This window comes from Symphalangus syndactylus, chromosome 1 (assembly GCF_028878055.3).
Source record: "Symphalangus syndactylus isolate Jambi chromosome 1, NHGRI_mSymSyn1-v2.1_pri, whole genome shotgun sequence".
Taxonomy (NCBI): Eukaryota; Metazoa; Chordata; class Mammalia; order Primates; family Hylobatidae; genus Symphalangus; species Symphalangus syndactylus.
The window spans coordinates 149,794,588-149,817,249 of record NC_072423.2 but is presented as its reverse complement, the minus strand read 5'-3'; the positions used below and the strand labels follow the sequence as shown (position 1 = coordinate 149,817,249).

General features: G+C 44.0%; 1 protein-coding gene across 2 annotated transcripts; it reads left to right on the top strand.

The window, feature by feature from the left end:
• The first annotated feature begins 1,299 nt into the window (after window positions 1-1,299).
• On the top strand, window positions 1,300-22,430 carry LOC129487500 (L-threonine 3-dehydrogenase, mitochondrial). Of its 2 annotated transcripts, XM_055288327.2 has the most exons (10): window positions 1,300-1,726; window positions 10,046-10,232; window positions 11,852-11,908; window positions 12,052-12,094; window positions 13,117-13,187; window positions 15,133-15,282; window positions 15,382-15,554; window positions 16,624-16,714; window positions 21,071-21,340; window positions 21,925-22,430. In XM_055288327.2, the coding sequence occupies exons 1-10, from the start codon at window positions 1,664-1,666 to the stop codon at window positions 22,062-22,064; spliced, it is 1,245 nt and encodes a 414-aa protein (XP_055144302.2). In that variant the 5' UTR covers window positions 1,300-1,663; the 3' UTR covers window positions 22,065-22,430. The 2 variants fall into 2 exon arrangements, with proteins under 2 accessions (XP_055144302.2, XP_055144313.2); XM_055288338.2 differs by lacking the exon at window positions 11,852-11,908.
• Window positions 22,431-22,662: the final 232 nt, after the last annotated feature.

Sequence of the window (22,662 nt, the reverse complement as noted above, 5' to 3'; positions counted from 1 at the left end):
CATTAATAACACTTCAGGCGGGGAGACTACGCTGAGCAGAACGCACGGTGATCATGACCTAGTCGACATATTTCAAGCGCGCCAGAGGCAGAGCCATCTTCAGGGATCAAGTTAAAGGAGAAGCTGAAAAAATGGGGCCTGGCTAGCTCGCTAAACAAAACGAGATAGATTTCACAAAATCACAGATTCTTAATGTCAGAAGACACCTTAGAGTTGTTTCTCCCAAACCGAAGGCGCCTGCAAGTGTCACTTGGGGATCCTGTTAAAATGCAGATTCCCTGGTTCAGTAGATCTGCAGTGGGGGCTGCTTTGTCCAGAGACCATACCTTGGGTCCAACCTTCACAGCACACTGGAATCGCTTTAAGAGCTTAAAAAAAGTACTTACTTCTGGGCTTCTCCGTCCCCGTCCCCCCAGCCCCGGAGATTCTGTCATTTGGTCAGGGGACAGCCTGGGCGTTTGGAGGTTAAAAAGCTCCCAGGTGATTGCAATATGTAGCGGAGTTTGAGAACGAGCGCCTTGGACCCGCGCTTCTCAAGCTACTGCGCGGACCGGCGTCCCGGGGGGGTGCGCGGGCCCCACCCCCAGAGATGCTGACTCAGCAAGTCCGGAGGGATTGGGGTGGGACCTGCCAATTTGCATTTCCAACCGGCGCCCAGGTGACGCTGACTCTGCTGGTCTATGGTCTTGGAGGTCACCTAATTTTTCAGCGATGCCTCCCAGCTGGGGAGGGCAAGAAGTGCCTCGCTCAAGGTCTCCCCACACCCGACCTCCAGACCCTCAATCCTGGGCCAGCTACACCGCAAACCTTTCCACCTGTCTCTCCTGCGCCCCGCGTTTTTTCCCCACGTAACTTGCGAGGGAGCCGTGCTTTTCTTCCCCACGTAACTTGCGAGGGAGCCGCTAAACAGCAAGACCGCGCGCTCTGCGGCTCCAGACTGCGGATTTCGGTCGCGTGCGGCTCTGACCGCGTCGCCCTATCCCCAGCGGGGCCACGCACGGACGCCAGGGCTGGCGCCGCGGAGGGGGGCGATGCGCGCGGACGCTCCCGGGGCCCTGACTGTCCCTGAGTCCTCCCTGGGGGGCGTGCGCGGCCCGCCCCCCGCGGCGCCACGCGGCCCCTCCTCGGCCGGGGATTGGTGCGCCGGGCGGGGCGGGGCGGGATAAAGGCGCGGCGTCCGGCTGCGCTGGGTCTGCTGGCAGCTCCGGGTCTGGGTTCGTAGTCTGCGCGGGGTGCGCAGGAAGGTCAGTGTGGGGGTCGCCCGATATCTCCCCCAGGGGAGGCGGGAGCCGAGCCACATCTTGGAGTGGGCACTGGCCGCGGAGCGAGTTGTCCGGGGCTGGCCAGGGTCGGGGCGAGCTCTGCGCGGCGCCGGAGACTCTGCACTCCCGGGCGCGCGCAGGGTCCCCGGCCGTGGTCGCAGAGTCAGGAGGGGCGGCGCCGGAGCCCGGTGCGGGGAGGGCCCAGGAGCAGCCGGGGTTGACAGGTCGCGACACCCGCTCCCCTCCACTTTTGAAAGGGTTTCCCACGCCGGGAAGAGGGGCAGGCATGGCCGGCCCCGCGAAACCGGTTTGTCCAGACTTTGGGAAGCCATCGCTTGCGGAGGGTGGGACCGCACAGGCTGTCCACCCGCCCAGGCTGAGACATCGCGTCCTCATCCTGGATGCCCCACGGGCTTCTGGTCCCGGGCAGCCGCGCACGGGAGGAGGACACTCCCGCTCTGCAGGTCAGACCTCCCTCTGAGACTCTCCCTAGCTCACGCTTAGAGCTTTGGGATTTTTCTCGATCCTTTCTAGCTTTCGGATCATCCCCACGTAATGCCCAGACTTTACCAGCTCAGAGAGTTAAAAAAAAAAAAAAGAGAGAGAGAGAGACAGAAAGCGAATGTGGATTGAGCCTTTACATGGACCCTGCAGTTTGCACAGTGCTTTTCATAAATTGACTGCTTTTATTAAATGCTCTCAACAATCTGTTGGGATGGCACGGTGATTGCCCCCTTTCTGAAGACGCCGAAACTTTAGATTTGGCAAGGCAAGAAGCCAGGCGCACACAGCGAGGCGGGCCGCCGGCCCCGAACCCCTGGCTGGTCCGTGCTCTCCCCCTGGGGAGGGGTGAGGCTGCCAGGAAAGGTGCCCCTTGCGTGGCCCTTGGAGTGTTTCTTCCGCTTTGCCTCCTCTTAGGCACTGGATCTCATGTCTTCTCTTGAGTGGGAAGAGTCGGGGTGGTGGAAGTAGAGGGTATGGGACACCGTGGACCTACCTCTCTTGGTAGTTAGTAACTGCCTGACCTTGGGCCGGTCAGTGGATTCTGAAAAATTGGGAAAAGGTCCCAGCTTCTGGGTTGTTGTGAGGGTTAAATAAGAGTTCAGGAAAGCAGATGCTTCGCCAACGCTTCGTAGTTACGAGGAGCCTGATTTTTCCTTGGATCATTGCTATTAAGAGGATGCATTGGTGATGATGATGACGTAATGAGTCAGAGGTTTTAAAGCCCAGACTGCCTTGAAAATGGGTCTGGTAAACGTTCTTGCTCCTTAAAGCAGAATAAGATTGGAGCGGGGGAGCCCAGTGAAAATGAAGGTGGGCATGGACATAGGTATTAAGTTAGAGGTGGGGAGGGGGCAGGGGGCATTGGCGCCAGGAAGCTGTAAACTGGGCAGTTATCGCTGAGTTCAGAGCAGGGAAGGCCCGACGTGAGGGGCTAGGCATGAAGGTGCTAGCAGCGGAAATGCTGCTGCAGACCCCTGAGGCTGGAAGGAAGGAGCGGGCAGTGGGAGAGTAGTAGGTTTAAGCACGTTTGCAAGTGGAGGCGGAGAGAGGACAAGGGCTGGGGGGGTTGGAGTTTGCTGGGTCTCTGGGGGCAATATTGATATATGTTAGGCAAGTTTTCTTGCTCTTCAGATACCTATATACCTATATGCATGCAGGTCACTTCTTGGTGCTGAACACTGTAAAACTTTTTTTCTATTGTAGGTTTTAGTTGTGATTCCTATCACATAACGTTAGATTTACCATCCTCAACATTTCTAAGCATACAGTTCAGTAGCGTTAAGTATATTCACGTTGTTGTGCAGTCAATCTCCAGCACTTGTTCATCTTGCAAAACTGAAACTGCGCTCATTAAACACTAATGTCTCTGCCTCTACCCCAGCCCTTGGCAAGCAGTTACCTTTCTACTTTATGTTTCTATGATTTTTTGAGTACTTTAAATAATGCACGTCAGTGGCGGCATACAGTGTTTGTCCTTTGGTGACTGGTTTATTTCACTTAGCCTGATGACTGTGAGCTTCATCCATGTTGTAGCAAGTGTCAGAATTCCCTTCTTTTTTAAGGCTGAAAAACTTCCATTGTATGTGTAGACCCTATTTTCTTTATCCGTTCATGTATTGGAGGCTGGATATCTTAGTTTCACGCTTAATTGTTAAAGACATTACTTAATACATCTTTTACTGTCTCCATACCTAAGAGAAATTACAGCCAGAAATGTTGGGAGATCTCATGACAGCAAGAACATTGAGGAAAACTGATGTTGCGTATCTAGTTGCCTTCAGTATTATGGGTGGAAGTTTCCTTAATATCTAAAAAATAATCTATCTTTAGAGCAATCATAGTTGAATTAAGTCCCCTCCCCACCCCACCCCCGCCGCCACACCCCAATAAACTGAAGTAACTTTTTTTCCCTGAGAACAGGATCATTTGATTTTTTGAGATGTAAACCTGTGATGGTTTCCCCTTACTGTCTGCCTCTTAGACACAGCACTGAGTGAGTACGAACACCCATCACAACTTCCTGGGAGAGACAAATATATGGTCTTCTGGCACCTAAACCCAACAGGTTCACAACCAAACTCACTTGTCTTCTTACCTGACCTGCTTCTTCTCTAGAAAGCCCATTCTTGCAGCGGCCCAAATTAGAGACCTTCATATTCTTGACACCTTCACCACCCACCCATGTGCAAGCAATCACTCAAGCCAGCTGAGCTGTGAGTCTGTATTTGTATCGCCCCCTCACTTCGAGATGCCGCTGCTGTGTGACTGCTGCTGCTGTTAATGCACCTAAGTGTATATGCAGGGGCATGGAAGAAGTCGTGACCTTCCATGACCAACCCAGAGAGGCCCAGGTTGGGAAAGTGCTTCATTGTTTGTGGAGGAGAGTATGTTAACCTTTTCCTCTTTATCCCTTGCAATTAAAGTGAACAAGGTGCTTGGGAGAGAAAGTATGGGCTATTATTTGATCTTTAGGTAGGAGGGACTGAAAATCATCTTTGATGGCTTTCTCTATGTAAATTTAGTATCTAGCTTGGCAAAGAAAGTTTTACTTTAGAACAGCTGTTCTCCAGTTGTAATCTGGGGAACTGTGGAGGGTCTCTGAAACCTTTTGTAGGGTCCGTGAGGTCAAAACTATTTTTAAAAAGAATGCTAAGATGCTATTTACCTTTTTCATTCTTTCTCTCGCAAGTGTGCAGTGAGTTTCCCAGAGATTACATGACTTGCAGAGAGCTTTGCCTCTGATGACTAATGGGATTTGTGCTTGTGTATTCTTCTGTTTCTCAACCTTCTAAGGTGTTAGGGTTAGGATAAAAATATCTGCATTTTCAGAGATGAACTCAATTTGCACTGAGTATTTCTACTGTGCACTCGCTGTCTTCACTTAGACCTGTTATATCTGTGACCTTGTTTTCTTTTAATAAGTTATTAATTTGAAATCCCAGAGTTTTCTGTGCCTATATGAAAAGACAACAAAAAGTACACTCTGTAGTCTTGATTGGAAAGCCTTTCTAAAATTTCAAATGGTATAAAATTATTTTTGAATGTAATAATTTTATTTTAAAATAAAAGGATATTTATATATTTTTCTATTTAAGGATAGATTATTGGCTTAAATTGGATATTAGAAAACTTGATTTTTCAGCTCACAGCTGCACCACATTTGCCTAAAATGCTGAAAAAAAATGAAATTAATATATCAGAGATTCTGACTCATGAAAGGGAGGAATTTACTCCAGAGAAATGGGCAAAACTAAGGCAAAGTGAAAGCTTTCCTCAGCTTTATAGCTGTTAGTAATTGGTCTTATGAATCTTATGCCAGAGAACCATTTTCAATAGTATTATGGTGCCAGTAGCATTATTTTGAGACCAACCATTCAGAGTCCTCTAAAGAAAAATGAATCGAATTGCTTAAGTGTGGATATAATGAGTTTTTTAAAAGCCAGAAATTTTTGTCATAGCTTTTCAAACTAAAACCGACAAAGTTGAAGCATAAAGCAGGGTAAATTATCAAGTTGCACTGGTTGCAGAAACACACGATAAAGACGTGTTTAGATGAAAAAGCACTGAAAGAGCTCATAGCACTTCAACTTTCCAATGATACAGTAATCTGCCAAATTAAAGATTTAGCTGAAACGTCAAGACCCAGTTAGTATATTGACTGTAGAAGTGTATTTCTGCCTTACAAATGCAAGGAAGACGAGAGGTGCCATTTTGCTTGTATTCTTCTGGTATCAGCACCAAACCAATCAATACCTTTTTAGATAATCTTTTTATTGTAATATGTAATACAATATACAATCCTTTATCTTTATAATAGAGAGTATCTTTTTAGTGAATGCTTGGTAGCAAACATGAGTAGTGCCAAGATATTCAAAGTGTTGAATAACTTTTTTGAATTTTGTGGTTCATTCTGGAACAAGTGCATTGAGTTTGCACTGATGGCGCCAGAGCAATGCTGGGTGAAACTCCTGGTGCCTTTGTGCAAATCAAGGCAGATGGTACCAAGCTGTTCTAGTCGTCACTGTATTCTTTACCGCCCTATGCTTTCAATAAAAAATAAGAGAAAATTGCCAGCTTTACTTAAGAATGTCCCGTTGAAACAGTAAAAATGACTCTCCGGATTAAATCTTGACTTATGAGTATGCATCTCTTTGATATGCTGTATAGTGTAGGAAAGTGCCCATAAAGCGTTCTGTGACATATTTCAAAGTGTGATGGTTGTCTTCAGGTAAAGCAGTGTGTGACTGAATTGTGAGCTGAACCGGCCACTTTACTTTTCTTTTTTTTTTTTTTTTTTTTTGAGACGGAGTCTCGCTCTGTCGCCCAGGCTGGAGTGCAGTGGCGCAATCTCGGCTCACTGCAAGCTCCGCCTCCCGGGTTCACGCCATTCTCCTGCCTCAGCCTCTCCGAGTAGCTGGGACTACAGGCGCCCGCCACCACGCCCGGCTAATTTTTTTGTATTTTTAGTAGAGACGGGGTTTCACCGTGGTCTCGATCTCCTGACTTCGTGATCTGCCCGCCTCGGCCTCCCAAAGTGCTACAAGCGTGAGCCACCCGGGAACTGGACACTTTTCTTAATAGAAAACCATTTTTGCTTGACAGACTGACAAACAATGAGTATTCATACTTGGATAATTGCCAGACGTATTCTAAAACGTGAACGAAGTGAGCCTGTCACTTCAAGGAAACAACTAACAGTGTTTGTTGCCAATTAATTTGTATTTACCACCATGAGCTTGACAGCTTCCCCATACTCAGGAATTTTCTGATGAGACCAGTGGTGATGTTACCTAGTAGGACTTTTTAATATTATATAGTGAAGTGTGTTACTTTTTGGACAATGTGTATAACTTACTGAACCAATAATTATTTTATATTACAATGCAATAATAATAGAAATGAAGTGCACAATAAATGGAGTATGCTTGAATCATCCCAAAAACACCCGCTTTCCTCCTAGTCCATGGAAAAGTGTCTTCCACAAATCTGGTCCCTGGTGCTAAAAAGGTTGGAGACCATTGATTTAAAGCATTAAAGTAAGTTTTAATGTAGAAAAGTACAAAAAGTTCATTGATAAGGTTTCACATTCCGCATCACAACTAACCTTTAAGAAGACTGATGCATTGAGTTTTGGAGTGGTAGCAAAGATGAACATCCAGAGTTATTTGAAAAAATGAATAAAATACCATTTCCTCTTTTCACTGCTGTTTGGATTTTTTTTCAATTAGAGCAACAAATTACAGAAGCGTATATGAAAATCCAGTTTTTTTTTTTTATCAAAGAGAAGTGTAAAGTGTAAAATAATGGCCCTCCTTCCACTGAATATTTTTTGTATTGGAAAACAGTTTGTTTGTTTGTTTGTTTTTGAGATGTAGTCTTGCTCTGTCTCCCAGGCTGGAGTGGAGTGCAGTGGCACCATCTCGGCTCACTGCAACCTCCATGTCCCTGGTTCAAGCAATTCTCCTGCATCAGCCTCCCCAAAATGTAGTTATTTTAATAATGATGTTTATGTTAACATGTTTATTGTTTTTAAATGAATTAATAACGATGTTAAACATTTATTTGCTTTCTAACACTAATTATTAATAGATACAGCCAACATTAACTGTAGCTTTTCGGAGTTCTCCGTTTTTAAGAGTATAAAGGAGTTTTAAGACCAAAAAGTTAGAGAACTTCTGCCTGAAGAGTATTAAGTTTAACTTGGCAGGAACAAGAAGAAAAGCTACATGCTGTAGATGGTTGGAGGGTTTTTAAATTTTATTTTTGTTTTTAATGCCTATGTATTGTTAAAGCGATTCTGTAATAGAGGCAGTATTGCTGCGCGGTAGTTAAGAACTAGGTTTTCTAGGGCAGTGGGGCTTGTGGTAGTGCTGTTAAGCACTCACCAGCTTGTGGCATATAAACAGCAAAAAATGTTAGCTACTTATAATAGTGGAATAAGAAGAACCAACTCCATTACGAACTGTCCCTGTTGTTGAACTAAAACTTCACATTCAATTAACAATTTGTTGGGTGCCTCCTTCATGCTTTCCCTTTGTGGAGAAAGAGATGAATACATTTGTACCTGTCTTATACCTTTAGGGTTTGCTTTTCTCCGCAGCTCCAGTGTTTTCAATTTTTAAATTAAAAAAACAAACAAACCCTTTTTAACTGTGACCATTCATTATTTTGCTTTCGGGAATTGGAATTGTCTTTCAGTCTCAAATGTTCTGGGAAATGTTGTCTCTGGGCTTCCTCAATATCCCTTTGCACTTGCTGAAATAAGTGACTGTAAGAATCCAAGTTCTTGGCCAGGCATGGTGGCTCACACCTGTAATCCCAGCACTTTGGGAAGCCGAGGCAGGTGGATCATGAGGTCAGGAGATCGAGACCATCCTGGCTAACGTGGTGAAACCCTGTCTCTACTAAAAAAATACAAAACAATTAGCCGGGCGTGGTGGCAGGCGCCTGTAGTTCTAGCTACTTGGGAGGCTGAGGCAGGAGAATGGCGTGAACCCAGGAGGCGGAGTTTGCAGTGAGCCGAGATCACGCCACTACACTCCAGCCTGGGCGACAGAGCCAGACTCTGTCTCAAAAAAAAAAAAAAAGAAAATCCAAGTTTTTACCTGGTTTCAGGTGCCAGCAGTGGCTACACTTAGTGTTCCCCTAAGGGCTGCTTGAGGAAAAGCTCAGGACTTTCCCATAATGTGGCCCATCCTGGACACCTGCCTCATCTCTTTGGGCCTGTGCAGTGAAAAGAGAAATGTGCCAACGGTGAGAAGGTTCTGTTCTGCTCACTTAGTTGAGAACATTAGCTGGGATGAAGGGCCTCGGGTGTCTTATAGATGCTGGACACCTGGTGGGTCCAGTCACTGACCCCACAGAAGCCACCAGGCAGGTTCCACCTGTCTTGTTTTGGAGTAGTAAAGGGCAAAACCCTCATGACCCAGAAAAGTGTGAAAGGTGTATGTTTTGAAAATACATTATTTTCCTTTTGTTTCCTGTAATTTGGGTTTTGGTATGATTAGGGATTGCAAGAAAGCTTCTGCTACTTCTGTCATTTAACTTGGAATCACTGTCTTAAATCTACTTGAGGCACTGAGTACCTTCCTGTACATTCATATCTTAAAGGAAATGTCTCTAAGTGTGGTTTTTTACTTTTTCTCCCTCCATAATGCAAAATAGAAGATGCCTGAGGGGTTGGGACACCTGAGTTGGCTTTGAAGCTCACCTGCCTTTTCTGTTGGAAGAGATCTTCGTCTTCCAGCGGGCGAGTGAGTAGAGGCCACAGGTCAGTGTGAGTGTGTGGTAGGCCTGCCTGTAGGGAGGGTGGGGGATTTGCTGTTAGAACCAGCAAAGCAAGCTGGGCAGCTCTGGTTTACTCTCAACACATGCCTGCCTGGGTGTTGGGGACAGGTTGAGGAACGTGGCAGTCTCAAGCCATATGTGACTGGACTGTCTTGACCTCTAAGGCCAGGGCTGATTTCATGGTCAGCTAGTACTACTAAAGCTGATGATGAGTAGGAGCTAGACTAAATTAAATTATGTGATCTTTGAAACAATAAGAAAATGGCTTTTCTGCGTTACCCTTTCTACAGAGATGATGGAAAAACAAAAATCCTTCACAACTTACTAAATATTGCTGTGGGCCTTTTTATCCTTTTATCTTAACCCTCTGCTTTTCTAGGCTGGTTCATCATAACATGTGAGTGTTAACACAAGATTTATAGGGCACTTTGTATTTAATCTGGGACCCATTTGTATTCTCAGACGTTGTGTGGACAAGTTGATAACAGTTGTAGTCAAGACTTAAAGCCATTGCTTTACTCTAGCCTTTGTGGTCAAGACTTAAAGCCTTTGCTTTAGTCAAGCCTTTGTGGTCAAGACTTAAAGCCTTTGCTAGGATCCACCGACTTTGTCTCCGTGATGTGCAGGTTCTCTGTGTAGTTACCGCCTCTGTTGCATTAGATCCCAGCTGGTGTCAGCATTGTGCGGTGTCGGTTCTGAATCTCAGTTCGGCCTTTGTTTGGCTGGACTTTGTGTGAGCAACAATTTATCCCTTTATCACAGGGCCTGGCTCACAGGAGGCCCTTGACTGGCTTCCTGTCGACGAACTCAGCAGTCTCTTTAGTTCGACTCCTGAATCTAAAAGCATAGCTTTAAAAAAATCATAATAAATAAAAGCATAGCTTTGCTCATTCACTGACAATCTTAGCGTTCATTTTAGCTGAAGAGTTTGTTTTGAAGAGCTGGAGGAATAAAAGGTCACATCGTTACCTCTGCTCCTTTTTTCTCACAAGGTATTTGAAAAGAAAATGCTGCTCATGAGGATGCTGAGGCGAGTGGGGCAGGGCCCAGCCTGTGGCTGTTGGACGCCGGTCCTGCCAGTCCACTTTCTGGGCATCTCTCCTCGGCAAATTCCAGCAGATGCTAGCTTCCACTCTGCGTCTTTCTCTGACACAGACCATCCACGAGTCTTAATTACAGGTTAGTTTTTCTTTCCTTTTTTCTACTTCCATGGCTTGATTCTTTCCTGTGCTATGTGTCTGTGCCTTTGTTTTTGGAATGTGTAGTATGCTATCCGAACCATACTGCCTGTCTCTGTAGCCGATAATGCAGCAAAAACAGGCTTGGCCAGATGACAGAATCTGGATTTATTCTCTGTACTATGAAAAGGATTTCAGAATGAGGTATTTTATAATACAACAGTTTTAAATTAGAGCAGCTGATCTTATTGATCAGACACTGCCTTTTTCACTATTGGCTTTTTTGTTTGTTTTTTAGAATTTTGCAAATCCAAATCCTTATTTCATCACTGTTGCCAGCACTTGGTTTTCCTGCCATAATTTTTGTTGTTGTTGGAAGGAATCTAGGAAACTGGGGGCCAAATAGCTGCTCTGGAACTTGGTTCCCTTCCATATTTGGATCAGCCTGGGAAGCGAAGGCTAGCGGACAGGAGGGCGCTGGGACTAGAACATTGATTCTGGTGTTAGGCACTGTTCCTTGGCCAGACTCCTGAACCTAAACTCAGAGTCATTAGTCCCACACTGTTATTGCACATTTGCGTGTTGGAAATAGAAAAGGTAAGTTAGCGTCTGGCCAAGGGACTTGTCCTCCAGCTCATCATGGCCCTTGAGCTCGTTGTTTCCATTGAGCTCATCATTGCCAGTGACTCGCTCCCTGAACCTCCTCACCTCAAATATGTTCAGCCCTAATTTTGTATCCTTCTCACTCCAGACTTTACTCTGTCACTTCCAGCCAGCCCAAGCCTACCTCCAGTTTGATGGACATGTTTTACTTCTTTTTCTTTCATGCCAGGCTTTCTTCCCTTGGTTTTATAGCATTATCCTTCTCATTTTCGTGTGTGTGTGTGTGTGTGTGTACACTCTTTTACTGCCTTGTCCACTTCTAATGCTGAAATAAGTTTCAAGCTTAGTAGATTTCCCTCTGTGCCTTACTTCGGTTTCACCCGTCGTGTTGTTCGAGTGTGTGTTTTATTCCCTCTCACCTCCAATAATGATGCATCTTTCAGGGTGTCCTGGTTTTACTCCCAAGTTAACAAACGCTTACAGGAAGTCCCGCTTTTGTATCTTCCAGCCTCATCAGTTTCTCTCAAATGAAGTGGACTGTTGTCCTTCCCACACGTGCTCCTAGCCCACTGGCCTCCCGTTTCTATCAATGGCATGTTTAATCCTTCACACTGGAAGCTGTACTATTCATTTTAACTTTCTCAGTGGCACCTTGTTGATTCAGTTGTCTGCCCCTTTTTCAAATGACTTCTTGGTTTCTCCTTGCGTCTTTGCCCTTTTATGTCTCATTCCACTTCTAATGGAGGATGGGATTCTGCCTCATCTCACCAGAGGTGGACATGAATCTGTTCATACTGGTTTTGAATGATTTTGTCACCTATAGCAGACAAGCTTCAAAGTTCATCAAAATAATGAAGGCCAGGATTGAGTTCCTGCCCCAAGAAATTCCAGACGCGTGTCTGGCTTTGAGATTTTCCTCTTCTTATGCCCTTGCTTTTCCTCTTTCTCGGAACCACTCCATGCTGGTGAGAGTGTTGTCACTGAAGCGAATGTTACCTGCATTGTTCTCTGTCCTAGCCTGGTGGAGATCATTGCATTTCCAAGTGCTGCACCATGTTCCTGGGAAGATTGCAAGTAAGCAGCAGTTATATCAGCTCAACCTAGGACTTACGTAGTTAGCTAAGACTGAAAACCAGTCTCACTCAGTTATTACATTCTGGGAATAATTGAACTGTTTAGATTTGCATTAAAGCTTCACTTTTTTCTTCTTCATCTAGGGGGTCTTGGCCAGCTGGGAGTGGGGCTTGCTAATCTTTTGAGGTAAGAGCCCTAAAAACTTGAAATTTAAAATCTGAGTTCTTAAGTATATGGAGCTCATTGGGATGCCTTTTAAACTTCTTTTCTCTCTCCTCTTGCTCCTTACCATTGTTAAGATATATCTAAGTAACTGCTATAGATATAGATATAGATATAGATATATAGAGATATAGATATAGATACAGATTTTTTTTTTTTTGAGATGGAGCCTCAGTCTGTCACCAAGGCTGGAGCACAGTGGTGCAATCCCGGCTCACTATAACCTCCACCTCCTGGGTTCAAGTGATTCTCCTGCCTCAGCCTCCCAAGTAGCTAGGACTACAGGCACATACCACCACGCCCAGCTAATGTTTTGTATTTTTGGTAGAGATGGGCTCTCGCTGTTGCCCAGGCTGGTCTTCTAACTCCTGGCCTCAAGTGATCCACCCACCTCGCCTTCTCAAAGTGCTGGGATTACAGATGTGAGCCACCGTGCCCAGCTTAAAATACATTTTATTTTGCCTCTGAGTATCACAGACTTGTCGTAGGCCCTTGACTCAACGTCTCCAGACTGGTGCTTTGCTCTCTCTCTCTCTGTTTCCTAACTTAGGCAAAGTGAGACACACATCTCCCAGTGAATCACTTTGACTTTTAGTTGTTTGAGAACCAAGGGAAGTACAGGTGCAAACTGGAAGGGAAGAGTGTGGGATTTGGAGAGAATGGGGTAAGAGAATAAGAAAAGGGGAGAGAAGATAAGAGAAATGATGAGGAAGAGGTAAAAACTCTAGGGGGTAATGGGAAGAAACTGGTGACAAGCATAGGGTTAACAGTCAGGTGAGAGGAGAAACAGGAGACAGAGTCGTGAGCAGGGAAATAGAGGCCTGAGTATGAGAGAGACAAGAACTGAAGATGTGGGAATTGAGGATGAAGAGGAAGTAGGGATTTGGAGGCTGGCAGAAAATTACAGTTCTTATTTTAAAAGACTTCTCACAGGACTCATTGCATCCTAGATGCTGCCAACTTGTGTGTGTTGATTTTCCCTTTAGGAAACGATTTGGAAAGGACAGCGTGATTTTGTCTGACATAAGGAAACCCCCCGATCATGTCTTTCACAGTGGTAAGAGATCAATAGGTCTTGCTTTTTTTTTTATCTCTAATTTTCAAAGCACAAAGAGGTGGCTCATGAAATTGGTGAGTGCAACAGCTCATAGCTGAGTTTATGACTCAAAGAGAAGTTATTGAGGCACTGGTATTTCACTTAAAAATACGTATTTTACCCAAAGGATTATAAATCATGCTGCTATAAAGACACATGCACATGTATGTTTATTGCGGCACTATTCACAATAGCAAAGACTTGGAACCAACCCAAATGTCCAACAACGATAGACTGGATTAAGAAAATGAGGCACATATACACCATGGAATACTATGCAGCCATAAAAAATGATGAGTTCATGTCCTTTGTAGGGACATGGATGAAGCTGGAAACCATCATTCTCAGCAAACTATCGCAAGGACAAAAAACCAGACACCGCATGTTCTCACTCATAGATGGGAATTGAACAATGAGAACACATGGACACAGGAAGGGGAACATCACACATGGGGGACTGTTGTGGGGTGGGGGGTGGGGGGAGGGATAGCATTAGGAGATATACCTAATGTTAAATGACGAGTTAATGGGTGCAGCACACCAACATGGCACATGTATACATATGTAACAAAGCTGCACATTGTGTACATGTACCCTAAAACTTAAAGTGTAATAAAAAAATACATATTTTTAATGCTGCTGCCTGTTCAAGTGATAAAAGAACAGAAGAATTTTTTGACCTTGAAGTTTTTGGAATAATAGATTTTGATGTTATTTGAAATAAAAACTTTGTTTCCTGTCTTTTTGTGTTTTAAGTTAACTTATTGACTTGGAGAGAATACAAACAAAAATCAAGTTCTGTACTGAAGAAAAGGAACTTTAGAAATTTGGAAAAATAAATCCTGTTGTTACAGTGTAGAATTGCTCTTAAAGTACTACACACACACACACACACACACACACACACACCTCAAGCTCTTCTAGTCAGGTTTTTTACTGCTTCAAAAATGTTTTTATGACTGGGCATGATGGCTCACAGCTGTAATCTCAGCAATTTGGGAGGCTGAGGTGGGAGGATCACTTGAGTCCAGGAGTTCAAGACTAGCCTGGGCAATACAGTGAGACCCTGTCTCCACAAGAAATAAAAAATTAGCTGGGCATGGTGGCACATGCCTGTAGTGCTAGCTACTTGGGAGGACCGCTTGAGCCCAGGAGATGGAGGCCGCAGTGAGTCATGATTGCATCACTGCACTCCAGCCTGAGTGACAGAGCAAGACTCTGTCCCCGCTGCCCCAAAAATAAGGTTTTATAATGCCCCCTAGTCCTTCCTGGTTCAGCATCAGCCTTTTGCTGCTCACCATGGGGAAGAGTGACAGTTTGCTGTAAGTGGGGAAAATTGGCACAGAACAAGATCAACTTGACCTCTGTGTAATTAAGTATGATAAACTCATGATTTTTGGCTCTTCTATACGAAGGTGGTGGTGGTGGTGGTGGTTAATAAGTCCGTTTCTCTATTCCTTTTCAAATGTGCACCTTGGAAGCAGAGTGAAGCCACTCTGTGCGTACAGGGCTGGGAGGAACAGCACCCACTCTGGAGCCCAGTGCCTAGCTGCAACCCCAATTCCTCCACTTGTTCTCTGATCCTGGCAAGTTGCTTAACCTCTCGGTGCCTGTTTTGTCATCAGTAAAATGTGTTTACCTCCAAGGCTGTGTGGGAAAGAAATGTACATAAAATCCTTAGAACAGGGTCTGGCCCAGGCAGGTCTTGTAGGAGCATTTGCTGTCATTACCTGGAGGGTGGTTGTGACTTGTGATTCTTCCACAAGAAAAATGCTGCCTAGTGCCCAGCTGGCTTAGTTACCACGTGGCTACCAGTGAAATTAACAAGTCAACGAGGGAAAGGGGAAAGGTCCATTTAGTTCACAACCCTTTTCATATTCATGGTTTCAATTTATGTTCCTTGCAGGTCCGTTCATTTATTCTGATATCTTGGATTACAAGAATCTTCGGGAGATCGTGGTAAACAACCGCATCAGCTGGCTGTTTCATTACAGCGCTTTGCTCAGCGCCATTGGAGAAGCAAATGTTTCCCTGGCGAGAGCAGTGAATATAACTGGTAAGCATCTGGCTCTGGCTGGATGTGATTTATTTGCCAGTTTTTCTAATTCTTTAAGAAGAGATGTTTTCAGATTCTGATAGTGTCTGTTCATTTCAGGCCTGCATAACATCCTGGATGTCGCTGCGGAACACAGTCTGCGATTGTTTGTGCCTAGCACGATTGGGGCTTTTGGACCCACCTCTCCCCGGAACCCGACCCCCGATCTCTGTATTCAGAGACCCAGGACCATCTACGGGGTGTCCAAGGTCCACGCGGAGCTCATGGGAGAAGTAAGCATCACTCAGCAAGATTGCTGAATGTGCCCTGGCTGGCACGATTTGCTGTTTGCTTTCTCATTCTTTTTGCCTCCAAGCCCTGGTGATTCATCCCTGGAGAAACTTTCCCTCTTCTTGGATCCCAGCCCCAGAGTCGCTTACTTGACTCACTGGGTTTGCCATGTAGCAGGTGTCTCCAGCTCCTGAAACCTCCTCAACCATATGGGAACACTCAGCACTTCCTGGGTGCCCCATGCACAGCCCCCGTCTCTTCATTTGCTGGTTGTCTTACGTGTACCCCACCATTCTTTCTGATTCCCAGTATTGGTAGCCATAGGTAGTAACTCTAAAACTTACAGAAAACCTCAAACATCTTGGGGTTTTTTTGTTGTTCGTTTGTTTGTTTTTTGAGACAGAGTCTTGCTCTCTCACCCAGGCTGGAGTGTGGTGGCATGATCTCAGCTCATAGCAGCCTCCGCCTCCGGGGTTCAAGGGATTCTCGTGCCTCAGCCTCCGAAGTAACTGGGATTATAGGCAGTGCCACCACGCCCAGCTAAATTTTATATTTGTAGTAGAGGCAGTGTTTTGCCATGTTGGCCAGGCTGGTCTCAAACTTCTGACCTCAAGTGATCCACCCACTTCAGCATCCCAAAGTGCTGGGATTATAGGTGTGAACTACTGCAAAATACTCTTTATCTTTGTAACTCTAGTAGATTTGAGTTGCTGCCTGCTCCTCCAGTTCTGATAGCCATGGCCCTCTCATCCACTGTTCTCTGCTTTCCCCGTGCCCGCGTGTGGGAATGCCCTCAGGCTGAATGGTTTAGGACGATGATCAGTGGCGCCTTTCCAAAGAGAGGCTGGAAATGCCTACTGTAGGCTAATGTGTCATTTACAGCATTGATGTATCATCAAAAAGTTGATTTTTTTTAAAAGACAAAAACTTAGGACTCTTTATTTTCTTTAGCAGTATTTAAATACAACTGCATGGAATGAGATTTCAGAAAAAGGCAGGTTTTTTTTTTTTTTTTTTTCATCTATCTGATTTAAAGTCTCTGTGTTTGAATACGTTTTCTCTTTTTCGTAGTATTATCATTACCGGTATGGGTTAGATTTCCGATGCCTGAGATATCCTGGAATCATTTCAGCTGACTCCCAGCCTGGAGGAGGAACAACTGGTTAAGTGTTTTCTATTTCTCATGTCTCTTATATGTTAGATAGGCTTTCTAGCCAGGTGCAGAGGCTCAAGCCTGTAATTCCAGCACTTGGGGAGGCTGAGGCAGGAGGATCACTCTAGCCAGAGACTAGCCTGGACAACACAGTGGGACCTTATCTCTAAGAAAAATAAACAAAAATTGGCCAGGCATGATGGCCCGCACCTGTAGTCCCAGCTACTGGGGAGGCTGAGGCAGGAGGGTCTCTTAAGCCCAGAAGGCCTAGGTTGCAGTGAGCTGAGATCGTGCCACTGCACTCCAGCCTGGGTGACAGAATGAGACCCTGTCTCAAAAATAAAAAACAACAACAAAAAACCCCCACCAAAAAAAAACTAGACTGACTGATTGCTAGAGGAGTTGTCTTTGTGGGAAATGAATTTGCTATCTTTTTAGCTGTGTGCTGACCAGAGTTTTTCTGTAATATCTCCCAATGTGCATTTTAAAGGCACAGTGAACCCAACTGGCTTACATTCACTAAGGGTAGCACATGCCAGCGTTGTCAGTCCAGCTCGGGATTGGCCACCCACAGTGCCAGAATAAAACGTAATATTCAAGAACAAATCTATGACTCTCAGTATAGAAGACCCCCAGCAAGCAGCAACCTCTTGTTTCTTAACACCCAGAGAGAGCCCTATTAAAATAGACTCTAAGCATTGTGTATGTGAAAGGAACATAAGTATGATTATTATTTTGGACTCAAAACACTCATTCTGTTTCATAAGTCCCATATCAGGTATCCTTCCCACATCTGTGGTCCTGAGAATAAATATAGAAGTACTTGACCACATCAGAGGGATTTCGAAGGAGGCCTTAAAATCTTCTGCTTTTTATTTTATTTTATTTTATTTATTTTATTATATTTTTATTATTATACTTTAGGTTTTAGGGTACATGTGCACAGTGTGCAGCTTTGTTACATATGTATCCATGTGCCATGTTGGTTTGCTGCACCCATTAACTCATCATTTAGCATTAGGTATATCTCCTAATGCAGTCCCTCCCCCCTCCCCCCACCCCACAACAGTCCCCAGAGTGTGATGTTCCCCTTCCTGTGTCCATGAGTTCTCATTGTTCAATTCCCACCTATGAGTGAGAACGTGCAGTGTTTGGTTTTTTGTCCTTGCGATAGTTTACTGAGAATGACGGTTTCCAGTTTCATCCATGTCCCTACAAAGGACATGAACTCATCATTTTTTATGGCTGCATAGTATTCCATGGTGTAGATGTGCCACATTTTCTTAATCCAGTCTATCGTTGTTGGACATTTGGGTTGGTTCCAAGTCTTTGCTATTGTGAATAGTGCTGCAATAAACATACGTATGCATGTGTCTTTACAGCAGCATGATTTATAGTCCTTTGGGTATATACCCAGTAATGGGATGGCTGAGTCAAATGGTATTTCTAGTTCTAGATCCCTGAGGACTCGCCACACTGACTTCCACAATGGTTGAACTAGTTTACAGTCCCACCAACAGTGTAAAAGTGTTCCCATTTCTCCACATCCTCTCCAGCACCTGTTGTTTCCTGACTTTTTAATGATGGCCATTCTAACTGGTGTGAGATGGTATCTCACTGTGGTTTTGATTTGCATTTCTCTGATGGCCAGTGATGATGAGCATTTTTTCATGTGTTTTTTGGCTGCATAAATGTCTTCTTTTGAGAAGTGTCTGTTCATATACTTGGCCCACTTTTTGATGGGGTTGTTTGTTTTTTTCTTGTAAATTTGTTTGAGTTCATTGTAGATTCTGGATATTAGCCCTTTGTCAGATGAGTAGGTTGCGAAAATTTTCTCCCATTTTGTAGGTGGCCCGTTCACTCTGATGGTAGTTTCTTCTGCTGTGCAGAAGCTCTTTAGTTTAATTAGATCCCATTTGTCAATTTTGGCTTTTGTTGCCATTGCTTTTGGTGTTTTAGACATGAAGTCCTTGCCCACGCCTATGTCCTGAATGGTATTGCCTAGGTTTTCTTCTAGGGTTTTTATGGTTTTAGGTCTAACATGTAAGTCTTTAATCCATCTTGAATTAATTTTTGTATAAGGTGTAAGGAAGGGATCCAGTTTCAGCTTTCTACATATGGCTAGCCAGTTTTCCCAGCACCATTTATTAAATAGGGAATCCTTTCCCCATTGCTTATTTTTGTCAGGTTTGTCAGATAGTTGTAGATATGTGGCATTATTTCTGAGGGCTCTGTTCTGTTCCATTGATCTATGTCTCTGTTGTGGTACCAGTACCATGCTGTTTTGGTTACTGTAGCCTTGTAGTATAGTTTGAAGTCAGGTAGTGTGATGCCTCCAGCTTTGTTCTTTTGGCTTAGGATTGACTTGGTGACGGGGGCTCTTTTTTGGTTCCGTATGAACTTTAAAGTAGTTTTTTTCCAATTCTGTGAAGAAAGTCATTGGTAGCTTGATGGGGATGGCATTGAATCTATAAATTACCTTGAGCAGTATGGCCATTTTCACGATATTGATTCTTCCAACCCATGAGCATGGAATGTTCTTCCATTTGTTTGTATCCTCTTTTATTTCATTGAGCAATGGTTTGTAGTTCTCCTTGAAGAGGTCCTTCACATCCCTTGTAAGTTGGATTCCTAGGTATTTTATTCTCTCTGAAGCAATTGTGAATGGGAGTTCACTCATGATTTGGCTCTCTGTTTGTCTGTGATTGGTGTACAAGAATGCTTGTGATTTTTGTACATTGATTTTGTATCCTGAGACTTTGCTGAAGTTGCTAATCAGCTTAAGGAGATTTTGGGCTGAGACGATGGGGTTTTCTAGATATACAATCATGTCATCTGCAAACAGGGACAATTTGACTTCCTCTTTTCCTAATGGAATACCCTTTATTTCCTTCTCCTGCCTGATTGCTCTGGCCAGAACTTTCAGCACTATGTTGAGTAGGAGTGGTGAGAGAGGGCATCCCTGTCTTGTGCCAGTTTTCAAAGGGAATGCTTCCAGTTTTTGCCCATTCAGTATGATATTGGCTGTGGATTTGTCATAGATAGCTCTTATTATTTTGAGATACATCCCATCAATACCTAATTTATTGAGAGTTTTTAGCATGAAGGGTTGTTGAATTTTGTCAAAGGCCTTTTCTGCATCTATTGAGATAATCATGTGGTTTTTGTCTTTGGTTCTGTTTATATGCTGGATTACATTTATTGATTTGCATGTGTTGAACCAGCCTCGCATCCCAGGGATGAAGCCCACTTGATCATGGTGTATAAGCTTTTTGATGTGCTGCTGGATTCAGTTTGCCAGTATTTTATTGAGGATTTTTGCATCAATGTTCATCAAGGATATTGGTCTGAAATTCTCTTTTTTGGTTATGTCTCTGCCAGGCTTTGGTATCAGGATGATGCTGGCCTCATAAAATGTGTTAGGGAGGATTCCCTCTTGTTTTATCGATTGGAATACTTTCAGAGGGAATGGTAAAGCTTCTGCTTTTTAATATGGTGATTCTCCAAGTGTGGTCTGGGGAGCTCCGGGCATAGCTCAAGACACTTTCAAGGGGTCTTGGGGGTCAAAAATCTTATCAATATGGAGATGTTACTGGCCTTTTTCACTCTCCTTTCACAAATGCATTGTAGAGTTTTCCAGAGGTGGTGTGGCATGTGAGGTAAGAACGGACTGGATACAGAAGCAGATGGGGGCTCCAGCACACCCCTATCAAGCCAGACCCTAAAGAGATTTTTAGAATGTACAACAGACCATCCTTCTCAGTAAATTTTGTTTGTTTAGAAAATATACTTTTTCCTATAAAATGTTATACATATTATTATGTGATAGGCTTATTGTCATTTTAAAAGGTAATATTCTAAACAATTCTCAGTTAACTCTGTTACAGTAAATATTGATATAACCCACATTAGTCAGATCTCTTTGGGAGTTCTCAAGTCTTTTTTTTTTTTTTTTTGAGATGGAGTTTTGCTCTGTCACCCAGGCTGGAGTGCAATGGCATGATCTCAGCTCACTGCAGTCTCCATCTCCTGGGTTCGAGCGATTCTCACGCTTCAGCCTCCGAAGTAGCTGGGATTACAGATGTGTGCCATCACACCTGGCTAATTTTTGTATTTTTAGTAGAGCTGGGGTTTTACTATGTTGGACAGGCTGGCCTTGAACTCCTGATCTCAGCTGATCTGCCTGCCTCGGCCTCCCAAAGTGCTGGGACTACAGGCGTGAGTCACTGAGCTTGACTGGAGTTCTTAATTTTTAAGGATCTGTTATAAAAAGCCTCTGAGACTAGAACATTTGAGAACTGCTGCCTTGATCCAAGAGGCTCGTTCATTGTTTTGTTATAACCCACACACGGGATTCCCTTTCAGACTATGCAGTCCAGATTTTCCATGATGCCACAAAGCATGGTAAATTCGAGTGCAACCTGGAAGCCCGCACGAGGCTGCCGATGATGTACATTGACGACTGCCTCAGGGCCACCCTGGAGGTCATGGAGGCCCCAGCTGAGTCCCTTTCCATGAGGACCTACAATGTCAGCGCCATGAGCTTCACACCTGAGGAGCTGGCCCAGGAGGTCCTCAAGCATGTGCCAGAATTCCAGATCACATACAACGTGGATGCCGTTCGGCAGGCCATAGGTTTGTACCCGGTGGCAAAGGCCTTTACTGTGAGTCCCTGGAGAACATAAACCTTGTAAGGATAAAGAGAGCATAGATCCTTCCCAAGGGTCTTTCTTGGAGAAGGAGCCTAGCCCAAGAAATTGTTGAGCCCAAGCCAGCAGATGCTTTGATTTGGGGAATGATATCTGAAGTGGGTGAAATCATTCCATTCCAAATAAACAGCTTGTTAGCCTTTCATCATTTTTACAGTTTAAACATAAAGCAAGGAAAAATAGAAGCAACTGGTAGTATGAAAACAGCCCCAGGTTTTCAAATACTGTAACTTTGCCAATTTGTGGGCGGAAGCACCTCTTTGAGTATAAAACTTCTTATGAAGTTGTGTGAGATTTTAATAATGTGTAAAAATTCACAGTGCCTGACGAAAGATGGGTTGATAGTTTTCGGCCCTAAGAGGGTGACTATGCATAATAGCGGTTCTGCTTTACTCGAAGGAATTTCCTGTTTTGTACCTTGTACGGTAGACCTTTATATAAAATGGTCAAGACCTTTTTGCAAATCCACAACCTGAATAACTTAAGCTACTCTTGCGTATCTTTTCCTAGCGGATAGTTGGCCAATGAAATTTGATGACAGCAATGCTCGGAAGGACTGGGGGTGGAAACATGATTTTGATCTTCCAGAGTTGGTGACTGCCATGTTGAACTTCCATGGTTCTGAAACCAGAGTTGCCCAAGGCAACTGAAAGAATCTGGAAGAGGAGCTCCTGTGTCCTGGTCCACTGTCAAAGGAGAACTGTCACAACTCCAAGGTTATAGACTCCAAGGAGCCTACATTATTTGGAACTGACCAGTTGGACTAAATTTTGGCAGCTCATATTGAACTGCTAGACAAAGAATGGAGTTAACATTTCAGCATTTTGAGAATGTTGTAGCTATGGCAGTGGGACTTCTCAGTTTTTGCTGTTTGTCTGAACTTGTCTAAACACATTCCACAGAATAAGGCTTAAGTCATCATTAGTTTCCATTTCCTTAATTAGGATGAAGTGACCATTTCTGGGAAGGTGGGAGTATGTGACATTTGTATTTAATTAAATTCAATTTAAATATTCCTCCTAAGACTCGATTATTCTCTTGACTGGAGACCAAAGATTACATTTTAAGGACGTTCAAAGAGGGACTCCTCATTTAAAAGTATTCTTTACTATCCCAGCAGAATGTAAAACATGTTTGGTGTGTTCATCCCATGTCCATCACATTCAAGATATTTTGACACTGCTTCAAAAATTGTAATTTCTAGTTTTTCTGTAAGATGCTAGATCTGTGGGAAATTAAGAATTTAAA

What these genes read in the sequence shown, in the direction of transcription:
- LOC129487500 (XM_055288327.2), top strand. Translation starts at nt 1,664, where the DNA reads ATGCCCCACGGGCTTCTGGTCCCGGGCAGCCGCGCACGGGAGGAGGAC. An exon ending in AGGACACTCCCGCTCTGCAG is followed by an intron (nt 1,727 to 10,045) that starts GTCAGACCTCCC and finishes TTTTCTCACAAG; the next exon opens with GTATTTGAAAAGAAAATGCT. An exon ending in TGCCGTTCGGCAGGCCATAG is followed by an intron (nt 21,341 to 21,924) that starts GTTTGTACCCGG and finishes ATCTTTTCCTAG; the next exon opens with CGGATAGTTGGCCAATGAAA.